Genomic DNA, 16,361 nt, shown 5'->3' with positions numbered 1-16,361 from the left:
GTTTACCTCTCTCTCTCTCTCTCTCTCTCTCTCTCTCTCTCTCTCTCTCTCTCTCTCTCTCTCTCTCTCTCTCTCTCTCTCTCTCTCTCTCTCTCTCTCTCTCTCTCTCTCTCTCTCTCTCTCTCTCTCTCTCTCTCTCTCTCTCTCTCTCTCTCTCTCTCTCTCTCTCTCTCTCTCTCAGAGTCATTGCGTCGGCTCTGAAGACAAGACCAATGTGTTTAACTCAAGTGGGGTCATTTGCCTCTGAGGGCCCCGGCGGACCCCCACTGGCAGGCCCCCCACTGGCAGGCCCCTGGTGATGGGGGGCCCCAGTGGGGGGGGGGGGTCCTCTGGTAGGGGACAAGGGGGGTAGGACTACTTGGGACGAAAAAGATTGTCTATAAATTGCCTTTAACATATTTGTTCTGATGATTTTATAGATTTTGCTATGATCACAAGACTGACAGTTGTGCAATGGAACACTATATGATAGGCTGGATCAACGGTTAAACGTGCTGTTTAACAGATGCGTTATTAATTGATAGTAATGACACAAAACGTGAAGAGATGAACGACAACCCAGAGTTGTGTTCTGGAGAGAACCAGTGCAGTGGAGAACAGACGAGTGGCTGTAGCATCACGCAACCCACCGGGCACGCCGTGGGTCCGTGCACACCACTCCACCGTGCACACCGTCGCGCCGTGCACACTGTGGGTCTGTGCACCTAGGACTATGTGCACTCTGAGCCAGCTGCCAGACATCACCTGTCTCCCAGGTAAACAGAACAGACTGTGTGTGTGTGTGTGTGTGTGTGTGTGTGTGTGTGTGTGTGTGTGTGTGTGTGTGTGTGTGTGTGTGTGTGTGTGTGTGTGTGTGTGTGTGTGTGTGTGTGTGTGTGTGCGCGCTAGTATAATGGGAGGCTTACAATAGCAGCTAGCAGTGTGTGCGAGTGTGTATATGAGCTGCTGATTTGACAAATAGCCGGACTGGCCAGAAAAAATTGAACACTACAGAAGCACCGCCCTACTCCGGTCCAGTGTTCCGGTCCAGTCCATTCTAATCCGGTCCAGTGTTCCGGTCCAGTCCATTCTAATCCGGTCCAGTTTTCCGGTCCAGTGTTCCGGTCCAGTCCATTCTAATCCGGTCCAGTGTTCCGGTCCAGTGTTCCGGTCCAGTCCATTCTAATCCGGTCCAGTGTTCCGGTCCAGTCCATTCTAATCCAGTTCCGCTCTACTCCGGTCCATTGTTCCGGTCCCAGTCCAAACCAGTTCCGGTTTCCTCAGCCCCGAGTCTGAACTAGCAGCAGACCCATGTGGGCCCCGGGAGCGGCTATAAAACACCACCGCTGCCAAGATGGAGGGCCTCCTGGAGGACAGCAGCGACACCCCCGTGTGAGGAGGGGGGGGGGGGGGGGGGTCAGCCCTCACACAGAACCCGCCTGTTTGGGGGGGGGGGGGGGGGGGGGGGGAGTCTGGTTTGGAGTTCGGTTCCCAGCAGTTCTGTACAAACAGTCTTAAAGCTTTTGTCATGGGAGTACTAGATCATGTTCTAGGGCTATATTTGACCTACAGGAACTTATTTAAATCCGAATTTTCTATTATTGAATTTCCTTAAAACTGCATTGGGTGAGGACGATTATTAAGGCTAACAGACTGTGTGTCCATAAGAGTCAGAGAGAGAGAGAGAGAGAGAGAGAGAGAGAGAGAGAGAGAGAGAGAGAGAGAGAGAGAGAGAGAGAGAGAGAGAGAGAGAGAGAGAGAGAGAGAGAGAGAGAGAGAGAGAGAGAGAGAGAGAGAGAGAGAGAGAGCCCAGAAACCCTTTGGGTCCAATTCAAAGGCTGGATGACCTTGTCGGGGTGACCTCACCTTGACCCTAACCCTAACCTAACATGACCTCTCTCAGAAACGTTCCCCGCCGTGTTGAGAGACCAGAGCCCTGGGGTGCATTCCAATAGTGGATTCTGCGTCGCCTGGCTTCAGTTCTCCAGATATTGACCCCACGGTCCAAACACGACGTATTGACGAGCAGATTAGAGCGGGCGTCCAAGCAGCCTCAGCCTCAGGCTGCCTCATTGGCTCCTACACAGGCCGCGCTCTGGGACGGCCTGAGACTACCATGAGGAGAGTCTGGAGGCTGTGATTGGTCCAGAGCAGGTCTGAAGGCTTTGATTGGCCCAGATCAGGTCTGAAGGCTGTGATTGGTCCAGAGCAGGTCTGAAGGCTTTGATTGGCCCAGATCAGGTCTGAAGGCTGTGATTGGTCAAGATCAGGTCTGAAGGCTGTGATTGGCCAAGATCTGAAGGCTTTGATTGGCCAAATCAGGTCTGAAGGTTGTGATTGGTCCAGATCAGATCTGAAGGCTGTGATTGGTCCAGATCAGGTCTGAAGGCTGTGATTGGTCCAGATCAGGTCTGAAGGTTCTGATTGTTACAGATCTGGTCTGAAGGCTGTGATTGGTCCAGATCAGGTCTGAAGGCTGTGATTGGCCAAGATCTGAAGGCTTGGATTGGCCCAGATCAGGTCTGAAGGTTGTGATTGGTCCAGATCAGATCTGAAGGCTGTGATTGGTCCAGATCAGGTCTGAAGATTCTGATTGGCCCACAGCTGAACTTTATTTAACATAAAGTTTCCTCCTCCTCGACCACCAACTGATATTTCTCATCTCCTCGAGGGTATAGTGAACGAGCAGCAGGAAGTGGGAGTTTGTGTTGGAACACACCCCTGATGTGCATGTTGGCTGACAACCCCTTTGTCCTGCCAGCCAATCAGGGCCTGACAAAGCCCAACGCAAACAAGAGCTGACGGGGGGGGGGGGGCATGAGGAGGTTTGTTTAGTGGGAGCGAGGGAGGGGACCCCTGAAGGACGCCGGACCCCTCAGCCATCCAGAGAACCGGCAGGGAAGCGAACGCCTAGCTAATTACATTCAGGGCATTGAGCAGACGCTTCTATCCAAAGCGACTTACATCCGATAATGCACAGATTGACACACCGACGGCAGAGTCAACCATGCAAGGCGACCGCCAGCTCGTCAGGAGCAGTTAGGGTTAAGTGTCTCGCTCAGGGACACGTCAACACTCAGCTAGGAGGAGCCGGGGATCGAGCTAGTAACCTTTCGGTTACAAGACAACTGCTCTACCTCCTGAGCTAAGCCGACCCCCAGCTGGGGCGGGGGGTCCTCACAGGCGACGTCCTCACAGGCTGCAGCCACCAAAGTGCAGGAAGAGCTTCTGTGATTCAACAGGGTTGAAGTGTGTGGGCATCCTTATTGTGTTGGATAGTGGTCTGGAAGCATTCTATAACAGATAGTATTTCGTATGCTCATTTGACAAATTAAATCATTATATCCGTTATCCAACACAACGTAACGGACATAAATCCTGAATATTCACTAGTTTCTATCAACGAGAGGATTATGCTAGGCTAGATTAGTATTATCAAAGAGACAGAGTCAGAGACGGAGAGAGAGAGGGAATGCCTATTTGATTAATTGTATAATTCCCGCATGATTCCGAATGTCTGGGTTGTGTTATTGTGGTTGAATCCACTTAGAGGTTGAAGTCGCTTTCGAAATAAACAATAAATCAATGTAATCTAGGCTAACTACTTTATATCTACTGAGTGATTAAGATAGGCTAACTAGCTTGTGCGATACTGATAATGCCAGGCAAATCTAGTGATTAAGTTATGATAACTAGCAACATCATATAGTGATTATGCTAGGCTAACAAGTTACATCTGTAGAGATTAGGATAGACTAACTATAGTGAACCTGTGTTAGGCTAACTCGTTTATAGCTGCAGAGTGCTAAACTAACTAACTATTATACATATAAAATAGTGATTATGCTATGCTAACTAGCATGTACCCGTAGTGCCAGGCTAACTGGTGTAGCTCTGGAGTGCGTATGCTGGTGGAGTCGCGTTGCTAATACCGATTCGGCCGTCTCCCATCGACCCAGCGTGCGATCACATGGCCCCGGGTTTGTTTTTGGTTTTTCCGCAGGAGCGCGCGCGTTACTGTGCATGTAAAGATGGCAAACATCCCCCTCGCTGATGACAGGCACAGTATGCATGTGCGTGCACGGAATCGCCCCCTCTCCCCCCCCTTCTCCCTCCCCCCCAAATAGATCAATGATGGTAAAGGTCTCTTGTTCAAACAGATATCTGACAGCTAAGCTTCCCTGTAAAGCTGTACCGCGGCCCGACAGGCATGCCGCCGCCCCCGCCCCCCCCCCACCTCGGCCCGGCCTGAGCAGCCATCATTATTCATAAAGCGCCGATTGCTTCCTTAAGCAAACGCAGCCGCCCCGCCCAGCTGCCGCCGCCGCCGCCGCCGCGCTAGCGGGGAATAAACATCAAACCCGGCGCTGCCACGCTATGAATATTAATCCGATGGAGACGGAGGTATGGAGCGAGGGGAGGACTCATTATTATGCACAATCCTTTCCCAAAATATTTTTTTCTGAATTAATACCCTTCTGAAATCAACGTGGAGCGTATAGCTGAAGGAACGGGTGGACAGATGAAGTCTACGGTGGTTTTTCCTTCATGCTACGGCTTGAGTTGAATCTCAGGTCGTTGACATAATTTTCCCTGTGGTCGTTCTCCGATGAAGGTGATGAGGGAGCGGCCATGTTGCTCCAGCGGGCCTGGAGGTGGGCTGCAGAACGAGGAGATTGAACTCAGAACCTTTCCGCTGGGAGACGCCCCAGCCCCGAGACCAGCGGTTCCCAGGACCCCGCCATGAAGGTGGAGTTCAGGGATGCTTAACCCTGACACAGGTCATTAGTACACTTGGCCCCATGTAGGACTTGCTTTACTACTGATTAAAGTCTCAGCCTGTGATGGAGCCCCGCCCAGTTAGCGTGCAGCAGACTTTCAGAATTCATAACCCTCGATAACACTTCTGTCCACGCTGACCGGCTGGGAGCTGTGTGCCGCGGACAAGCGTAGCTCGGCTAGCTGGGGGGCCTGAGTGGGAGGGGCTTATGCCGAGTGGGAGTGGCTTATGCTGAGTGGGAGGGGCTTATGCTGAGTGGGAAGGTTTTTGGAGTGTCGATAGTACAGGTAGGGGCTGTCCCTACCGAGTAGAAAAGTTACACCATGCAGCTTTAATAATCAATGATGCAATTGCCTGCCTAAGTTTTAGGATCCTGCATCCATTGGAGAGTTTGCAGTGTGTGAAACATTGTGAAAGTCACGCAGTATTTAAACCATCCTGGTCGTGATGTGGGACATGGTTCTTGCCCTGCTGCAGCTTTAAGTTGGTGGGCCTCAAGTATCTGTTTGGGATCCTGCTCTGCCTCAGACCTGGACCGAAAGTACCAGGACCCAGCAGTAGGCGAGCATCAGACCCAGACAGCCTGGACCAGACCTGACCAGGAGGGGGACCGTAGGCCCAGACCAGGGGGGCATCAGACCCAGGCAGCCTGGACCAGACCTGACCAGGAGGGGGACCGTAGGCCCAGACCAGGGGGGCATCAGACCCAGACAGCCTGGACCAGACCTGACCAGGAGGGGGACCGTATAGGCCCCGACCGCCTGGGACCACTAGATCACCATGGGGGGCGAGCCTCCGGCTGGGTGCTGAGACCCCCAGCTCTTCTGACAGCTCAGAGCCAACAAACAGACCAGGGGGTGAGGAGGGGAGGAGGGGGTGAGGAGGGGAGGAGGAGGGGAGAGGAGGAGATGAGACTTCAGAGACAAAGGGGAGAGGGGTTGTGAACGATCAGATGTTGTAACGGGTAAATTACTTTTGAAAGGGCCCTACTTTAACACCAGGTGTGATGTTGATCTGCCATCACAGGCCCCCTCCACATCTGGCCTCCAGGGACTTCACAGGGGGGGGGGGGTCCATCCAGATGTTTGATAACAGATATAAGGTGATGGTAGCCCTACAGCTTGTAGTTCCTTCTCAGCCAAACAGAGCTACACCTCATCCCTAACTCTCCACCTCAAGCTGGTGTGTAGTGAGCGTTCTGGCACCGATTGGCTGCCGTGCATCACCCAAGTGGGTGCTACATATTGGTGGTGGTTAGTGAGGTCCCCCCTTCACTTTAGGCGTCTTTGAGTGTTATTAATTATTATTATTCTTCATGTTTAACCTCTGTTTTCCTTTTATTCCTAGTCTGTTTTACATAGTTTTGAATGATGACTATATGCTCTGTAAGGTGACCTTGGGTGTCTTGAAAGGCGCCTCTAAATTAAATGTATTATTATTATTATTATTACACTCCATGGAGAGGACCAAACGATGAATCAGGAGAGGTAGACTATAGTATAAAGGTAATAACCTAGTATAGCCTAGTGGTTGTCATGGTTACCGCCAACTCGACGACCACGACGCTTCCCAAACTGCCGGCGGGGTCAGAGTAAATATTGCCTCCGATCGGGACTAGATTTGGGTCCTAGAAGAAAAAAAACAAAAAACTTCCGAAATGCGGTGTGTATTTAATCTCTGTACAATGAGTTGGTTGTCATGCAGAGCATCGTTGTCATGCGTATCGTTGACATGTCGTCATGGTTACAGGGTTGAGCCGCCAACAGACAATTTGATTCGTTGTCCGATTTCTAAACTATTTTTTTCATAAATATGTCAGCCTATCTGTAAATATATTGACAAACGAAGAACATGACAAAGAGAAAAAAATAAATACAATTAATTGAACAATAATAATGTGTAGGCCTATTACAGCACATTTCAACGCAGGCCGAACAAAGCGGGTTAATAATCGACAGTCGCTTATCGAGACGGAAACATGACGGAGGACTTCCGGCTGATAAGGGAACGGTTAAACTCGCCCCCTCCTGCAAACACTGATTTAAATTATCAAGATCAGGTTTTATATAGGCCTAACAGCCGATGAAGAACACCTTTGTTGGGAAAAAATATGTAAACCCCATAGGATTAAGCCTAAATAAAAGCCATTAAGTTATCATTCACATGTTTTCCGAATAAAGGGCACAGTTTTAATTAATTGCGGAAGAAAAGTGTTATCTCAAAAATCAAATATTTAGGCTAATATGCTATAGGCCTATAGCCAGGCTAATATTAAAAACGCAGCCGTGTAGAACAGGTAAATAATTACATTATCTGAAATATAAAATATATATATATATATATATCTTTAATTCTGAGGATTCGTAAGATTAATAAATTCGTAGGAGTTGATGAATATTGAATATTTAGAATTGGAGAATTGTAAAGATGAAGGCTGTAGGCCTACTCGCACTACGTGACTCGGAGCCGCTTCATATTTCCACTATCTCTCCATCCTCATCCGAGGATCACTAAACAAAGTTCGTCTCCCGCCAAGGCAGCGGCTGGTGGGCCGCATGCCCTCCTATAGGTCCGCTATTAAACCCTCACCCTAAAGACACGAAGGCCCGGATATAACGGGAGATTTACCGGAATTTACAGAGAAAACAGATCACGTGTCTGGCTTTGAAATCCTCCAACTTCTCCCGGCTTTGATGTCCCGTGTGTGTGTGTGTGTGTGTGTGTGTGTGTGTGTGTGTGTGTGTGTGTGTGTGTGTGTGTGTGTGTGTGTGTGTGTGTGTGTGTGTGTGTGTGTGTGTGTGTGTGTGTGTGTGTGTGTGTGCGCGCACGCGCTTGTGTGTGCGTATGCGTGCACGCTGAACCTGGGTGGCCAGGCTTTAAGACCCCCCCACTAACACCGCAAACCCCTCATTTATCCGCTAAAGCCGCCGGGACAGGAGCCCCCGTCTGCGGCTAATCCCGTCAGAATGGACCGGCTCAGCGACGGGGCCCGAGGGCCGCTCGACACTGACGTGACGACGTGATGACACCGATCGACGTGACGCTGACAAAACCCACAACAACACAAAAGTGTGAACCGGGGGTCTGCAGTCTGGGTGTACCTGCGGGACCCCCAGGTCTGACCAGGCGGACCTTCTCTTCCACTTATAGAAATATCTGGACCGCGGGCTGATTATTCGAGAAATCTGTCATTAAGATTCGCAAAATAAAGCATTTGGTGACCAGATAGGCTACAGTAACATGTAAGAAGTGTAGCGGATATGGGCTCTTCCACCTTCCAGCTCCAAGTGTGTTCAAGGAACAAAGAGGAGCGGCGCTTTATGTTCATTAACCTCCGCACGTCCCTCTCCGGTTTCCATGGCAATGGGAGGAGAACGAGGCGAGGCGGGAAGATGGGTTAACTCCGTGCCCCGCGGCGTAAAGGCGCATCATCTCCCGTTTACAGCAAACAGCGCAGCGCTGTCCTCGGTTTGTATTTATTGCCGGACTCGGCTGTTTCCTCTCCTCAATGGGGACCTGCAGGTGTCGGGGTATATAGCCTTTTAACAATATGGTCAGTATTCTACAAATTAACAGCAGAATTATAAAGGCCAAGGACCACATTTTTATAAAGATCGTTATTGTCTAGGCTATTCGCCAATCTGAACTAACCTACTTGTTTTCTTAAGGCCTTCACGAAATAAACTAATGAGAATTAGGCTGTTATGCTAGTTATTTTCTTTATGAATGAATTGAGCCAAAACATATTCTTCTAAAAAAGAAAAGTCAAATCCTTCATAAGGAGCTGCTGGATAAACAGCCTGCAGGCCAAAAGAAAGTGAATGAAAGTTTAAACTATTTAAATAATAACTGCAGTAGCCTATAGACAAACACTTCCTGAAATAATAATAGAGAAAACGGTAGGGGAGGAAAGTGTATTTGTCGTTCATTTAACCTCTTTATAAACCAACAGACAAAGCCTTCGTGTTAATCGCTTAAATTGCCTTCCATCCTTTTTATATTCTCGTCAGAGCGAAGGAGACCCGGCATGGGGAGAGCCGCTGATTGGTCAGTCCAGGAGAGAGGCCCCGCCCACTCTGGGCTCGGCCCGCTGGATCATCTAACCCCCAGCCTACCAAGTACCAACACTTAAACTCTAGGGCTGTTATGCAGGAGAACGCAAAGCATTTTACCGAATTATTATTTGCAAACTCATTCAAATCATATTTTACTAATGCGGCCTGCGTCTACTCCAGCTGCCGCTCCTCGCGCTAACGATGTACGTGTTACGTTAAATATGTTGTCATACCGTCACACTCAACAGAACCTCAAAACACTGAATACATTATATTCTGCATTATTGTATATGCCCACTGTCTGTCTGTATATGTTGTGTTTACTTTCTTTACTTACTTTCTTTGTGCAGTATTACGCTATAGGTTGTATGGTAAAAATATTACTTGCACATTTGGAGTATGGGGAAACGCAATTTCAGTCCTCTGTGTAATTACTTGTTGCATGCTCTGATTGACAATGAAGTTCACTTTGACACGTCTAAAATTGCCAAAATGAATGGGCTTAGATTTGACTATTCTATAGCCTAATTATAGTGTGAGGCTCCCCATCTTGAAGACAGAAACAATGATACAGCCTACATTAAAGACACAGTGAATACAGACCGATTGGTTTTCAATCGTATTTTACCTCCCTAGAATAAACATGACACGTTTATTTTGGCCGTCCATCATTTCTATTTTTACGTGGAAATGACATTGATCTGCAAATCAAACAATCGCCTGCCAGCGATTGATCTGGATCATTGAGACAAAATCTGTTTTATGACAACATGGCCTACAACACAAACCTTAGCATTTCCGACCTATACAGCTATTTTCCATAGATCTACATAACAAGGCGAGAACGCTGAAGCATGTGAAGAGGGTTCTCAATCGAGACTCCTGAGTCCTGGTTGTCAACGGTCTCGACGACAGCACGCGTTCTTTTGTCTCATCACCCGGGGACGCGCACTATAAAAAGTGGTTCCACGGCGCCGCCTACTGGTGAATGTCCGTCATTGCGCTGCGTGTCAGTACCTGGTCAGCACCGCTTCTATGAGGGATGATGGTACATAGGCCTAGTACAGATGACGTCCTCCTTCGTTTCTTCAATAGCATCTGTTTAAATAATCACATAACAAAGAAACGAATAAGCAGGTACGTTACTTAACGTTTCTTAGAGATAAAGCCGAAGACATAGGATGTTGATTGGTCAACGTGATATCTTAGGCATACATAGAAAACAAGAGTGGCAAACCACATAGCTATCCTGGCTAACCGAATAATACGGATCTCAAACAACAAACAGACGAAACTATAACATTGTGAATCTTTCTCATCTGTTTATGTTAAGGAAGCCAATCCTGTAGCCTACAGGCCATAACCTCGGGAGGAATGTTTTATTTGAGAACCTAGCATGCCTGCGGGCTGTTCGACACAGGTGCCGTGTCGCCACCTCGTGGCAGAATCGCAGCGATACACCCGCATCTTCCGCCGTAGTATCGAATCCCGCGTCGACCAACATTTTCCCTTTGATCCAAATCTAAATTATAGTGTTGTAAAGGTCTCTAGGTACCTAGAAAACACCACCACAATCGAAAGCTGTGGTTTCTTTCGTAAAACATATGCTGCACTTCAGAAAAAGCTTTATTTGGACAATTACACAGTCAATTTAAGTTTTTTACATGCAGTTATAGAACCGTTTAACTTTAAAGCAGGATATCAAAATGTCAGTCGTAAATTGTGTGGATAAGAACTATGAGTCAAAAATACATGTGCATATCCCGTTTGTGCTTTTGAGCCAAGAATTGTACAGACAGAGAACGGTGGTTTCAATGGTTTTCTTTTTAAGGTTCGAACAAGTATTTAAATACATGCACTCTTCTGTGCGTTCCCGGTCCTCGAGTACGACCAAAGCCTCTTCTCGCTGGGCGGGCTGGCAGCTCGGTCCTCAAACCCCCGAAGACCTCTTAAAGGAAATGATCGGAAGCAGCGTTTTTTGTAGAACTTTGTTTTCTGAACAGAAGTGAACTCCTATCCCTCCTCCAGTCCGGAGACTGTGGCCCTGCTGTCCCCAACAGCTCGTAAAACCCGACCGACCGTCCGAGCAGACGGCCACCGCAGGCCTTCGGGGAGGGGGGGGGGGGGGGGGGGGGGCGGCTGAAGAACGCCGTCAAAGACACAACGCAATACAGGCCTTCGGGGAAGCTGGACCCGCCCATGGAAACACATTGTCCGGGCAGCGTTTAGTCCTGGAGGAGAACCCAGCAGGAAAGCGAAGGCCACCAACAGACCCGCGGAGAGAACGTCCGCCAACCCCAGAATAGGTCCGCCGGGGTCCGGGCTGTGTGGGGGAGCGGACAGTGAGTCCGGCCTTTGGCTCGGTTCGGTTCTTGTTTGGGAACATTCCTTCTGGTTACTGCATTTGTGATCTTTGGAGTGGATCCGTTACATAGCAATGGAAGGGAGAGGGGGGGGGGGGGCTCAGTTCCCTACGCCAAAGAATATACACAGGGTGTAGCCAGGGGCTGAAGATGAGATGTTTATAGATGACCGTACGTCACGTACGAGAACCTCTTCATCATCCAAGGAAAGCTACACCAAGCCGTGTGGTGCCGCCCATGGATAAGAAGCTATCCCTAGACAGCTCGTTCTGATACTGCCCATCATGTTCCAACACTGACAGTGTAGTCCAAATCATACGGCACAATGCCCATACATGACAACACTACAGTATAGTCATAAGGACACTGGTCATCACGTTCCAAGACTACACAGTGTGGTCGTTCTGATACTGCCCATCACGTTCCAAAACTAGACAGTGTAGTCCAAATGATGCGGCCCAGATTTGACAACGCTACAGTAGGCCCTATTGTGGCGGGCAGCACGGGAAGGTCGAGACGGTAGTGATGGGTCGGTCTCGAACGAGCCGGTTCAAAGAGCCGGCTCTTTTAAGTGAACAATGGGAGTCGGCTCTGTTAGCAGGAGCACTACTAACACAGCAGGAGTCCAACAGTGCAACAACAGTAGACGAGACGAGCTTTAGTCTTCAGCCTCAAGGCATATTTATTTTGTAGTAAATAACTAAACTGCTCTTCCAGCCTTCATGTTGGGAGCGGGCCAAGAGAATGATCAAATCCAGAACATTCATATTTATAGGGGGCATGACGTCACCAAACATATCACATCTATTACCAAACTGATAACGCCCCCTTGTGGTGTGGAACAGATATACAGTACAGAATACATCACAGTCAATCATACATACTTATGTCAACACTCCCACTTATGAGTGACCCGTATCCTGTACAGCTTTTAACAATCAGAATAAACAAATACAGAATTAAATCAAAAACATATTTACTATTCATTAGATGCCTACACCAAACATGGCTCCTGAAAATTTCCTCAGTTTAACCTTTGAGACAGGCTTGGTCATAGCATCTGCTACCATCTCATCTGTTGGACAATAAACAAGTGTCATCTTTCCATCTTTAATGGTTGACCTTATGAAGTGATACTTGATGTCAACATGTTTGCACCTTTGTCTACACACAGGGTTCTTCACAAGTGCAATAGTGCCCTGGTTATCCTCATGAATAACAGTTGGAACATATTCATAGGAATCCATACCCTTCAGTAATTGCTCTAGATAGATACACTCCTGTATTGTTAGGGCTAAAGCCATGTATTCGGCTTCACATGTAGATAACGCTACTGTGGGTTGCTTTTTACTCTTCCATGATACCAGTGAGCTGTCACTGCTCATGCTCACACAGTAGCCAGACGTGCTCCGTCTGTCGCTGGTGTCTGCACCCCAATCTGCATCACTGTATGCCCAAAGGCCTAAACCATCACTGCTTTTCTTAAAAGTCAGCTGCTTGTCAGTAGTACCTTTAAGATAACGCAGTGCATGTTTGACTGTCACCCAGTTTTCCTCTGTGGGGTTTGCAAAATGTTGTGATAACTTGCTTACCACAAAACATAGATCAGGTCTCGTACAAGTAGCTAAGTAGATGAGACTACCTACAGCTTCCCTGTATTTTCTTACATCAGTCATCTTTGGTGCATCGTCAGTGTAATCAACCTTTTGTTCACATGGTGTGTCACGTGTTCTGCACTCCTGCATATCAAATCGTTTGAGAATCTTCTCAGTATACCTCTGTTGTGACATGGTTACACAATCGTCAGTCTGACTGAAGTCTATGCCTAGAAAGTGTTTCAGCCTGCCTAGGTCCTTCATTTTAAACCTGGTGGAAAGCATTGCCTTCACCTGCTCTAGACTTATTGTGTTGTTTGCTGCGATGATGAGATCATCCACCCAAATGACAATAATCACCTTCCCTCCCTGCGTTGACTCTTTTGTGTACACACAATGATCTGCTGGGTTCTGAGTAAAGTTGTCATTTACTAAGCATTTGTGTAACATTTCATTCCAGTTACGTCCCGACTGTTTCAAACCATAAATTGACTTCTGTAATTTACACACTAGATTGTTTTCCCCTTTTTCATAACCTTCAGGTTGGTCCATGTAAATTTCTCGGTCAATGGGTGCGTGTAGATACGCCGTCTTTACATCCATTTGGTGTAGTACCAAGTTCTCTTGTGCTGCCTTTTGCATGACTACACGCACACTGGTCATATTTGCCGTGGGGGAGAATGTCTCACCATAATCTATTCCCTCTCTCTGGCTATACCCCTTCGCCACAAATCTGGCCTTGTACTGCTCACACCCATCACCGCCCTCTTTAATGGAGTACACCCACCTACCTCCCACTGTCTTTCTGCCCTCTGGCAATTTTGTCAGGGTAAAGGTCTGGTTCTCCTCCAATGACTGCATCTCCTCGTCCATTGCCCTCTCCCATTTACCTGCTTGTGATGATGTCATAGCCTGCTTAAAGGTCAGTGGGACACCGCACACTGCTCGGTAGCAATAGTCAACACTGGTGAGTGTGCTGTCATCATCACCACTATCATCCTCAGTAGCATAATCACAGAGATAACTTGGGGGCTTACGCTCTCTAGTGGGGTACCTCCCACTGCTTGGGGCCTGTGGCGTCACCCTTTGGTGCTCCTCGCCATCATCCTCTGGGGATTGTGGACTGTCAGTCTGTACGTCTGTGCTCTGAGCACTGGGCTGTGGTGCGTCGGTCTTGTCACTATTTACAATGGGGTCAAGTCCTAAGTCCTGAGTCTGAGTCTCGCTGTCACATGTGGTCTTAGTGATAAACTTGACCAGTCTGTGCTTCTGCACTTTACCTTTGGTGGGGTAGTAAACTAGATAGGCTGGGCTGCCTTTGTCGTGCCCTACGAAAAGACCCTTCTCACACCTGGGATCTAGTTTACCCTTGTCTTGTATGTACGCATAACACTCAGACCCGAATTTGTGCATGTTGGTTAGATCACACTTCTTCCCTGTCAGTGCTGTGTATGGTGTTGTGCCTATGTGCTTGTTAAAGCATCGGTTTCTGGTGTATGCTGCTTCCTGAACGGCGTAATGCCATAGACTCTTAGGTAAGTTGCTGTCAATGAGCTTACACCTTGCCATCTCAAAGAGAGTGCGCCCTTCCCTCTCAGCTATCCCATTCTGGTGTGGGGAGTAAGGACAGGACGTCTCTTGTCTGATCTTGTTCTTTCGCAGGAGTGTCTTAAACTCTCTGCTTGTGAACTCGGTCCCGTTGTCTGACCGGATGCATTTCACACTGCCATAAGGCGCTATGTCAGCCAAGAACTTTTCAGTAGCCAGTACGGCATCACTCTTTGCTTTGAGGAAGTATGTGAATACTACTCCTGTGCACACATCTGTAAAAGATTGCATGTACCTGTAACCCTCGATTGAACCATTGGTCACCGGACCAGCTAGATCAGTGTTTACCAACTCCAGTGGTGTTTTCACCTTGTCTGTTGCATTTCTGTTTCTCGTCCGAGTAAACTTCCCCTCTATGCACACATGACATTCCTTTTCAGGCTTACGCTTTGCACCCTTAATGTGCATGCCCAGGGTTACATCCTGCAGTTTCAGTATGTCATCATAGTTACAATGCCCCATAATTTCATGCCAGGTTTGAATATCATGGCTAACATTGCACACATCATTGTCATCACACTTGGTTTGCAAGTAATACATTCTGTCACACACTTGAATGCTAAACCTTGCACCATCAGGCGCTACAAGAACATCGTTACCTTCCTCGAAGAGTACCTTGGCACCGTGCGCAGTGGCACACTTCACGGAGAAGAGTTCTTGTGGGAACGAAGGGATGTACAGGGCGTTCTTGAGAGTCACTGTACATGTTCGTCCGTCGCTGTCGGTGAGACACACCTGTGCGTCTCCTCTGCCTTCCGCCAACCCGAATGTCCGCCTCCCGTCGGCCAGCTCCATGCTGTGGCTCTCCGGCTTGAATGTGCTGTCGAAGGACTTGAACCGGCTCCTGTCGTTCAGCATGTGGGATGTCGCGCCAGTGTCGACGATCAGCGCTTTTCCCTCAATCTGCCGCTGCTGCGCTGGCTTGCAGGTGTCCTCAGTCTCTGCCCGGAATGTGAAGTCGTCTATCGCGGGTCCCCGCGCCTCGATCCGTCCACCATTCGCTGTCCGACCGCCACTGCTACCACCGCTGCTGCCGCCGCCTCTGCTACTGCCACCGCCGCTGTGATCTTCAGCGCGAGCACACCTGGACCTTTGTGCACGCTCTTTCTTCCTGCAGGCGTTGTCGCTGTGGCTTGTGCTTTTGCAGGAACTGCACCAAACTTTTCTTGGGCACTCATCTTTTCGATGTCCCCTTTCACCGCACCGCCAACACGCCATCTCTGTCGAAGATCCGCTGTTCTTTTTCTTCAGTGCTGCGCGAGCCTTCAGCACCCTTTCTCCCGCCATCTCGGCTACTGGCTCAGCATCCTCAGACGTCTCGAAGTTTCGCAGCTTAGCCTTGAACTCCGCCAGTTTCACCTCCGCTGAACCGTGGGTTACCATCAGCGTGAACGGCTTGTAGTTCTCTGGAAGTCCCCGCATAATCATAGCCATCATCAACCCCTCACTCGGTGCCTCGCCTGCACCTCTGAGCGCTGTGAAGATCTGCTCCGCCCGGATAATGTACTCTGTCACAGTCTCAGTGTCCGCTTTCTTCAGCGAGGTTAACGTTATGTATAACGAAATAATCCGTGGCCTTCCTTTGCCAATGTAGTGCTCTCTCAACACTTGCAGACTCTCGCGTCCCTTGTTTTTACAGTCTCTGAATATCAGTCCCAAGCTCACGTTATCCAGTAATGGCGCCAACGAGCAGTAAGCATCAGCATTCAGCTCCTCATCCTTGGCTCGTTCCTCAGCCGTCAGCGGTCCATCAGGCTCGTTCAGAATAGTCTCTTTTAACCTGATACGGTGCATACAACACAGCATCCGTTCTTCCCAGAGCTCATATTCTTCGGCCCTACCGTCAAACATCGGCCACTTTGCCTTTTGATGTGCCATTCTCCTCAGCTTTGTTAGCTTCCCGGTTTTACCGCGCTAACTAGCTAACACACTTTTGCTGACTAGCTAAAGTTTGCCGCCACTTTCCGTTGTTGCAACTATC

The 16,361-nt window shown here is 48.7% G+C and overlaps 1 protein-coding gene across 2 annotated transcripts in view; it reads right to left on the bottom strand.

The window, feature by feature from the left end:
* LOC130374038 (protein CEBPZOS-like) overlaps nt 1–16,361 on the bottom strand; it is a 34,508-nt gene that overhangs the window by 16,099 nt on the left and 2,048 nt on the right. For both annotated transcript variants that reach the window (XM_056580598.1, XM_056580597.1), the window contains exon 2: nt 9,832–9,912. In XM_056580598.1, the coding sequence (XP_056436573.1) occupies nt 9,832–9,912 (81 nt within the window). The remainder of the gene's footprint in view (nt 1–9,831; nt 9,913–16,361) is intronic.

Source organism: Gadus chalcogrammus, chromosome 21, assembly GCF_026213295.1.
Source record: "Gadus chalcogrammus isolate NIFS_2021 chromosome 21, NIFS_Gcha_1.0, whole genome shotgun sequence".
Lineage (NCBI taxonomy): Eukaryota > Metazoa > Chordata > Actinopteri > Gadiformes > Gadidae > Gadus > Gadus chalcogrammus.
This window is presented reverse-complemented; position numbering and strand designations above follow the sequence as displayed.